General features: G+C 42.9%; 1 protein-coding gene across 1 annotated transcript; it reads left to right on the top strand.

Annotated features, from left to right (window-relative positions):
• Nucleotides 1–1,143: 1,143 nt before the first annotated feature.
• On the top strand, nt 1,144–3,959 carry LOC114048504 (speedy protein E4-like; the record flags this gene model as incomplete). Its single annotated transcript, XM_027869456.1, has 5 exons — nt 1,144–1,332; nt 1,670–1,728; nt 2,314–2,399; nt 3,580–3,748; nt 3,900–3,959. Coding segments are annotated over 5 exons (563 nt in total), but the record flags the coding sequence as incomplete, so codon positions are not given.
• Between the last annotated feature and the right edge of the window lie 5,650 nt (nt 3,960–9,609).

Here is a 9,609-nt window from a genome sequence, read left to right as displayed (position 1 = left end):
GAGAGAGAGAGAGAGAGAGAGAGAGAGAGAGAGAGAGAACAAAAAGCTAAGAGAAAGGCTTCTTTTGGGCAAGACTGGAGGTAGGAAAAAGTAGAGAGGTAAGACTGTGAGGGATTAGAAATGACTACAGGATGGGAGATGAGTGGAGATGGAAGGATGAGAAGATTGTGAGGGAATATAGGAAAAGCTGAGGGAGGATGAAACAGGCTACATAACAGGAGATAGGAGGGGTTAGAGGGAAGGATTGGAAAGAGCAGAAAGAACCATAGTACAAGAAATGGGACAAGACAGAGGAAAAGATGGGAGAGAGGCACATTGAACCACAGGACAGAAGGTGGAAGGGATAGAGGAGAATGGTGGGGGGGAGGTGGATGGAACCACAAGATGGCAAGTAGAGGAGCTGGAGGGAGCCCCAGGACAAAAGGGGTAAGTTAGAGTGGAAGTGGCCACAGAACAGGAGATGGGAGGAATGAAAGGAAGGGTGGAAGTTGATCAAGAGAATAGCTAGAAGGAAAGGATTAGAGAGAATAATAGGAAGCATAAGACAGGATATTGGGGAGGGTGAGGGGAAGAGTTGGAGGGAATGAAAAGGCTGGAGCAGGACACTGACTAGTTGGAGTTCTTCTAGAAGACAGGGTCTAAGATGGTGGCATGGTCAGAGATCATGCCATATGAAGAAAAGTTGAAGAAATTGGGAATATTTAGCCTGGAGGAGAGAAGATTTAGGCAAGATATGATATCTGACTTCAAGTATCTAAAGGGCTATTATGAGGAAGGGGAATTAGATTTGTTTCTGACTCACCCCAGAAGGCCAAACTAGGAGCAATGAGGAGATGTTGCAGAGATATTTCAGTTCAATGTAAGGGAAAACTTCCTTAATAAATAGAATCCAGAAATGGAATATAGTGCCTCAGGAAGTGGTGAATTCTGTATCATGAGAGGTCTTTAAGCAGAGACATACTTGTGGGCATGGTATAGAATTAATTCCTCTTACAGGTATTGATTGAATTTCAAACATCCTTTCACTTGTTAGATTTGATGATTCTGTGAAGTAGAGGATGAGAGAGGGTAGTTAAAGGAGTTCAAGAGAAGGTAACCAAAGGGAGACAGTTTGCTAATGGCTTCTGGTCTTCTCTCTTTCAGCCCCCTGGATACCTCCTAGTTCGCCTCCCAGGACTCACGGTCAAAAGAGGAAACATTCAGACTGGATGCCCACGGGAACCCAGGACAGCTGGGCTGTGAAAGGCATGTTTGGTCTCAAAATGCAGTTGAAGAGACAGAGGATGTCCACAGTGCGGCCTGATGATCACGAGGCCTTCAATAGGCTGCTAGGTAGAAATGGAGCGAGCTCTTTCCTCATCCCTAACCCTTCAAACCACCCTCCCTCCCAATTCTCTTTCTTAACAATGAAAGCTGTCCAATAATGGAACAGGAAACCTCAAGAGATTGGTTATTAGAAGCCCCTCACTGGAGGTGTTCAAGCAGAGGCTGATAACCTCACAGGGGCTCCAAAGGGGCTGTCTTCTTTCCACTTCTCCCCATTTGGTTCCAGTCTTGAGTCCCTTTTCCAAGAAGGGAACAGAATAGGGGGAACAGCTTCTTCTCTTGGCTCAAATGGACCACTCTCCATCTCCAGCCTAATAGAACATCCCTCTATCTCCCTCCATAGAGGATCCTGTTGTCCAGAACTTCCTGGCCTGGGACAGAAAACTTCAGGTGTCAGACAAGGTAAAACTCTCACCTATGGCTTGGCCTGGGTTATTCATGTACAACATCCCTTTTAGAACACTTTGATCCTTCCCATCTCCAAATTGCCCTCTGTCCTGCCAACAACCCTCTATCCCTATTCCAGATGGAATGAAGGTCCTGATTTCCTCACCCCCATCCAAGAAGGCATGCTGGGCCCAGTTCTGTATTCTTTCCTACCCCTGAGAATTAGAGCCTGAAGACCCCAAATTGCCACTGCCCAACATGAGCCCCCAGCTTTAGCCTCCTCCCTTCTCCATGTCTCTACCTCCAGTCCTTTATCTTATACTTCCTCTGCTCCAGGTCTTATTTTCTTTAAGATCACAGGTACATCTACAATTCAGATATAGACTTCACTTTTGTCCCACAGTCTCCTCTTTTCTCTCCCTGTTTTGGTAACCCATTCTCCACAACTTATTGTCTTGCTCTGCCCCAGACAGGATCCAAACTTCCCCTATCCAGACTCCCCACAACTCTATCTCGTCCTGAGTATATCCACTGTGTAGTTGTCCATCTCCTTCCCTTCCTGACAGTGACCCTCTCTCTCTCTCTCTCTCTGTTTATCAGTACCTCCTAGCAATGGTTATAGCCTACTTTGGCCGGGCTGGCCGTCCTTCTTGGCAATACCAGCGCCTCCATTTCTTCCTGGCTCTGTGAGTGGTTTCTCATTCCCCTTATCCGATGGCCTCCCTCTCTTTCCAGAACAACTATCCTCCATCTGCTAATGCTTTATGGGATTTGGGGCAAAGCATTTGACCCCTCTGAGCCTTAATTCATCTTATCTGTCAGTCCACAAGCATTTATTAAGTGTTTACTATGTGCCAGGCATTGTATTAAGTGCTAGCAATAAAATGAAAGACAAAACTACTAAATCTGCAGGCCTGAGTTCTGTCCTGGAATTGCCATGAACTTGCTCTGTAAACTTGGCTAAATCCTTTCCCTTTTCTGGGCCTCAGTGTCCTCCTTTGTCAGATGTGGGGAGCAGGATTGAATTAGATAATTTCTAAGGATCCTTCTAGCTCTGGCATTCAGTGAATTCTCTGCTGTCAGAACTCAGAATGACCTTCTCAGGGCAAAACTTTTCTCTCATTAGCTTTGCCAAATTGATCATACCAGTAAAGAAGGATGAGAGAAAAGGGGGCCACAACTGTATAGTTCTCATCAAAGCAGGGAATGCTAACGTTAGACTCCTGCAGGAGTATGTCCAAGATGGTGATGGGGCCTAAGTACCATAGCTTATAGAAGATTGGTTAATGACTCTGAGACTATTTATCCTAGAGAAAGAAAGACTTGGGAACATGAGCATTGCCTTCAAGGCAACTTCTAAGTTCATTTCCAGATGTAAAATACTATGATTCTATTTTAAAAGCAATCATGTAGAAAAGAGATTAAGTTTTTTTTTTCCTGCTTGGCGCTAGAGAATAGAACTAGAAGCAATGGGGAAAATTTACAGAAAAAGAGAGGAAGATTTCATCTTCATTTATAAAAAATTCCATTAACAATCAATGAATTGTTTTGGGGGGTCAGTGGTGAATTCTCTGTCACTGGATGTCTTTAAATGGAAGCTGACTGACAGCTTGCTAAAGATATTGTAAAAGATACTCAACTTTGGATTGGCCACCCTAGGGTGGCCCATTCTGAAATCTTAGGATTCTGTGGGTCTGAGTGGTTATGCAGAGGATGTAGTAGAGTTGCTCCATTGATGGAGCTCTCTGTCACTTCACAGGAAGTAGAAGGATATAGATTATAGTTTGGTAAAGATCTAAGAAGATCTCACTAATTGAAAAGTTGAGATTAAGGCTAAACCATGTGCCCCCTCTTGGCCTCCCACAGCTACCTGGCCAATGACATGGAAGAAGATCGCCAAGGGCCAAAGCATAGCATATTAGCCTTCCTTTATGGCCAAGACCACACCCAGCGTGCCAAGTTCCAGTGGCTTCGGGCCCAACTCTTCCGGGCCATTGGTTGGAAGGCATGGGTTACCCGAGAAGAGTGTGAGGAGGTAAGATATTCTGGGGAGGAGAAGTGGGGTCTGGAGTATTTTTATGGGGAATCTGTGGCTGGGCTTTAGGCTATGAGAGGGTATAGGCCTCAAGATTGCAAGGTTGTGTGCATAGTCACATCTTGTTTTGTTTTGTTTTACTCCTTTACAGATTCAGGCTTATCAGCCTGAACATTGGGTATGGAAGCGTGACCGGGCCCTCCTTCAGTAGAGATCTCTAGTAAGCACCCTGTGAGTGATGGCTGGAGACAGGAATAGCAGAGGAGGGTCTTCATCAGAGTGGAGCAGAGATGACATGAGATAAGACGGTATATTCAGCAGTGTGAAGGAGCTCTCACTCCTCCTGCTTACTGCTTAAGAGGTCCTAACCTAGCCAACCTTATAGCAAAACCATCAGATGGACCTAGTCAGCCTAGGCAGATCCGATCAGTCATATGCCGTCAGATACAACCAGACTAGAACTATAACTAAGAATTTTTGTGTCCAGGGTAGGGCAGGGTGTTATGTGTGTGCGTGTGTGTACGTATGTGCATGTGTGCATGTGTGTGTGTGCATATATGCATGTGCATGTGCGTGTGTGTGTGTGCGTGTGCGTGCGTGCGTGTGTGTATGTGTTTGTGTGTGTGTGTGTGTGTGTGTGTGTGTGTGTGTGTAACCTATCTGGGCTGCAGCTGACATAGGGAGGGAGCATGCCCTGGGACAATGTACTTGTCATCCTTTTATTTTTGGTACCCTGGGGGCAAAGCACAGGTATCCTGACCTAGTTATGGCTCAGAGAGTCTCAATCATATACAATCAAACATAGACCAGCTGGCCCAGACAGATACAGAATCATACATAATATAATAGAAAGACATAGACAGATCAGGTTACCTATGCAGACAAGTATAGAAAGATATAGTCAAGCCCAGTTATTCAGATAGTTAGATGTAGTCACTCAGTCTAAGGTAGACCTAGCCAGGTAGATCCAATTACAAACTGACAAACAGACAGTGTCACACCCAGGCAGCTAGGCAGTCAAAGACAGTGGAACAGACCAGAGAGAAAAACACAAGTAGATCTAGTGATATGGTGATATCCAGCTGGAGACATGCACTTAAAGCCCATGCGAGTTAAAGGAGAGGTGAGTTATGAGTTTTATATAAGGTTTAAAGAGACATGCTTCAATAATTCAGGAATCTGGTCTTCATCATGGTCTTCTTCATGTAGGACAGACCCCACCATGTTACAGATCACAACTTCTCTGTACCTTGGTAGGAGATTCCATCACCCAGTGGACAGGTTTCTGGTGTGAGCCTTTCCATATTTCCCCAGGCTGGTCCTGGAAAGCACACGCGGAGTCTGGGCCATTTCAGATTTGAAGCTTTTCTAGATCTCCTCAACCTAGCCAGAGCTTGCATTCCCTTGGCAGTCTTTTTGCCAACTCCCTGTTGCCTCCATGTTATGCTGAGGCATTGGAGAAGGATTGTGGTTAGGCCTAAATCTCTCTGTGACCATAAGTGTATACATCAGAGCCTACATGCTTTTTTGGAGGAGATTTGATGTAGGCGTTAAGGGATACAAAAGTTGACAGGCCTTGGGAAAATAAAGGCCAAGCTATTTTAATGAAGGAGAGGGGAAGGAGGGAGGGAGGGAGGTGGGGAATGGGAAGGGAAGGGGTAGCAAAGGGGGATCAAAAGGGAAAAGAAAGCGTCAAGAGGAAGTAGATGGAAAAAGAACAAGAAGAGAAGAGACAAAAGAAGAAAGAGGAGAAAAACAAGGAGAGAGAAGAGAAAGGACCAAAGTTTTATATTGCTTGTCAATATGATCCCATACCCCTTCCAAACTGTGGTGAGTTGCTTTATTTTATTTTTGTTGGGGATAGGGTGGTGGGAGAGCCTATACATACACCTAAGGTTACAGAAAACTTTGGTTGGTAGAGGTTTATTACCAAGTGCTAAAGATTGGGATACATTAACTAGCTAGTTTAGGGGCAGAGTTAAGGTTAAAGGTTAGGGAAAGGGATGGTTATAGTGTTAGGGATAGTGACTTCCCCTTAAAGTCAAGTTTCAGGATCCACACTGCAGTTGAAAGTTATATCTAAAGGCCTTATTCATAATTAGACTCTGGTGGTAAATTCCAAGGGATGATTCATGTTTGGGGATTGAGGTAGGGATTTAGGATTAGGGTGAATTAAGGTGTAGGCTAAGAATTAAGGTTAAGTTTTAAGATATTATGGTTAAGAGTAAAGATTTAGCTTATAGTTATAATTATGGTTTGGGCATAGGTTAGAGTTGGGGGAAAAGGGATTTTTATAGGTGGGCATAATAGATTAGAATTAAGATTCAATCTCAATTTGTAAGTTAGTGCAATGATTATAATTTGGGCTGAAGGATATGGTTAAAAAACATGACAGTGTTTTTCAATCTTTTTTCATTCCTAGTGTCTTTTCCCCACTATTCTCACTATTAGAAATGGACCTCATTCTCAGACACCTGTCTAACCAGACTAATTTGGTCCCAATTTCATCAGAAGCCAACTTGATCACCTTGATCATCTTTGATCACCTGATAAATATGGACCCTCGCCACCTTGACCCTGTGCCTCCTTTCAGCCACAAAAACCAGCCAGGTCTCCATCAGGAGTTTCCAGTCCCTCAGACTCAGGTGCTGACTCAGAGGGAAATAGGCACAAGAGTAGGGTTTGGTTGACTACCTTTTGCACACTTCAGGTAAGAGTTCTGTGAAGTACCAGGCTCATTTTATCTACATTGAGAATACTCTGCAATAGCTCCATGAAGAATCTGGTAAAGAGTTAGAGTCCCCAGCATTGAATTTATGTGTGTGTATACATATATACATGCATGTGCATGCATACATACACACAATAAAATGTGTGCACATGTATACATACACATAGATGTATATATGTGTATACACACACATATGCACACACACTCATACACTCATACACACATATGTTTATGTGCAACCCTGCTACTTTCACTTAAGGACAATGTCTCTGTCTGCAGATACTGATACAGCTGTGAAGCATTGGCAGTTATTTACAATTGAGGACTACATCTCGTACTGTTGTGACAGAGGGGGCACAGGGTTACAGTCAATCAACAGCTGCAGATGTTCCAAGCCACTGACAGTTGGACCAGCCTCTAAAGTCTGAACTTTTCTGTGACTTCCATTGGGTTTGAGATTTCCTGTGAATAAACCTGAGTAGAAGTTTGGGCAAATTACTGGTAGGAACATAATAGGAATTTTGGAAGCATAAAATACCAGCAATCTTGCTGACTGAATCTTGATTGACTAAAATAAAGAGAGGAGGAAGGAGGGAGATGTAGGAAATAGAGCTGAGAAAGTAAGGATAAGGGAGGGAAAGGAGACTAAAAAAAGGAGGAAAAAATGAGGGTTTGAAGAAAGAATGAAATAAAGAAATAAAAAGAATAAGAAAGGAGGAAGGGGAGAGGATGAAGAGGGTATAACAAAGGCATAGAGAAGAGAGGAAGAAGGGACAGGAAAAGGGAAAACAAGAGAAGAGCAAAAGATAATGTAATTATAGATTGAAATGGAAGGTACCTTAGGAACCATTTAATTTAATCCCTTCATTTTATAGATAAAATAGCTGAGGCCCAGAGAAGACAAGCGGCTTGTCCAAAGTCACACAAGTGGTAAATAGCAGATTTACAAGTTGGTCCCTTGACTCCAAAACTGGCGTCCTTTCTGGAGGAGATGGAGGAAAAGAGCAAGAGTGGAGCAACACATCATGGAGAGATGGAAAAAAAAAGAGACTGGGAAAGAAGTAAGAGTTCCAGTGGGAAAAGATTTCCTGTCCCTGCTCATCTCAGCCTTTTCCCTTTCCCAGCTTCCTTTGCTCACCATCCTCTTTCAAAACTGGAGGAAATCGGCTGACACAGCCTTAAAGCTGTTTGTGGGAAGGGGTTGCAAGAAATCTCTCCTGACCCCCTGAAAAAGCCAATCTTTTTTCTTTCCCATTCTTCCACCTTTCCTTTCTTTTCTCATTCCTTTCCTGTCTCTCATTCTCTCTCAATGTCTCTCATTCCTTTTTGCTCTGTCTTTTCCCATTTTTTAAACTGTCCCTTCCATGTCCTTCCCATTGCTTTATTTCCTGATTATCTAACACTCTTTATATCTGTTTTTTTTCCCTCCATCCTTTCATCCTTGTTCTCAGCGCTACCACGATGTTTTTCCCCTTCCATTCTTATGCCCTCTTATCCTTCACTTCTTTTTCTTATGTCTTCCTTGTCTTTCTCTTAAGTTCTCTTTTTCTGATTTTGTTTCTTTTTTCTCTTAACTTATTTTCTTTTAAACTCCATTTATTCTTTCTTTCTTTTTCTTTCCCCTCCTCTTGTTATATCTTAATTTATAGAGCCAATATTTTTCAAAGGCCCACCATCACCTTCACTTTGCCAGTATTTACATGAAATTCTACCATTTTTTGGTGCCTCATATTTCCCCAGCAAGAAAACATGTACAAATCTCATCATTGTAAAATTTAGCACTCTTAAGATGGGTCAGATAATGAAAAAAAATCGGGAAACACTGACTTAAGAGTTTAAGTATATGGTTCAAAGTGCATTCAGTATTAAGACTTTAGAGTTCAAGGACAGGATTTTCTTTACAAGACAGGGGCTAAGAGTCCTGGTTTAACATTGAGGTTGGGAATTCCTGTGATTGGTTAGGATTCAGGGTGATTAACAGAGGTGAGAAAAACATGAGTTATAGAACAGCTAGTATTCAGGTTGTGTTTCAGGTTAGGATTAGAGTTGTGATCAGAAAGTATGCCTCTTTAGGCTTATGGGTCAAGTTTCATGTCATGACTAAGTTTAGAGGGTAGAGTTTAGAATTCAAGGTTATCAGTTAAAGTAAATAATGATCAATGTCATTAATGATTGTATGGGGGGGAGGGGTGGCCCTTCTTCCTCAATTTCCCATTCTTATATCCTAATTGTCTTTCTTGGGTATCTAACCTTCATAACCTCCTTTCCCCAAGGCAAGGAATGGATTGTCAAAAGGAGGCTAATACTAGAAGTTGGGGTAGGGGAGAAGAAAGGGACTCTATAAGGAGATGCCCAAAGGAGAGTCAAAATTTATGATCCTGGCATTGGACCAAAAAGTTGGAAGGAGTTAGCTTGGAAAGATGGTAATGGAAATCATGGAGGGAGAGGCTTCTGGAGATGGTCTAGGAGTCAATCTGAATACAAACAAACTGTACAATGTAGATTTTCCAAGATAGCACCTGATCTCACAGTGCATCTAGGAAAGCTTGAAATGGGGGACAGCATAGAATTGTTGCAGTTTCATGATGTGTTGTGGTGGTCATCTTGAAAGAATTCAGAATCAGATCATCTCCGATCCAAGTAAGGGCATTTGCTAAGAGTGACACCTCTCATGAAGCTGGCTGGGTTCCAAGAGGAACCGGCAACTTATCAGAGGAAGACAGGCAATTTTATAGTGTAATGATGATGATTACCAACAGAAATTATTAATATTACAAAGGCAGGAGGGGTTTGTAAAGGGATTAGGTAATAGGGGAGGGGTCCCAGCCTCGGTGGAACTGCACATGCAATTTCCCACAATGCATACAGAAAAGCCCTTTGAGGGGCATGTATGTATGATAATGATATTATAATAAGCCCCTCTGTGTCATACATTCGCCTAAAGGACAGCTTTTGCTGCTCTTGTGCATGTGACTACTTAGGGAAAGTCCCTTCTTTTGTTTTGGGATCCACTTCCTGCTCGGGCATCCTGGTGGTGCTGCTTTCTGATTGGGTGACTATTGTGGTCCTGTCTGAGATTAGATAGATGTGCTTGTGGTTGAGTGCACACCTGTTGTTTCTGTGAGAAATA

This window comes from Vombatus ursinus, unplaced genomic scaffold (assembly GCF_900497805.2).
Source record: "Vombatus ursinus unplaced genomic scaffold, bare-nosed wombat genome assembly UNPS02002230.1, whole genome shotgun sequence".
Lineage (NCBI taxonomy): Eukaryota > Metazoa > Chordata > Mammalia > Diprotodontia > Vombatidae > Vombatus > Vombatus ursinus.
The sequence above is the reverse complement of the archived record's forward strand: the minus strand, read 5'-3'. Positions and strand labels throughout refer to the sequence as shown.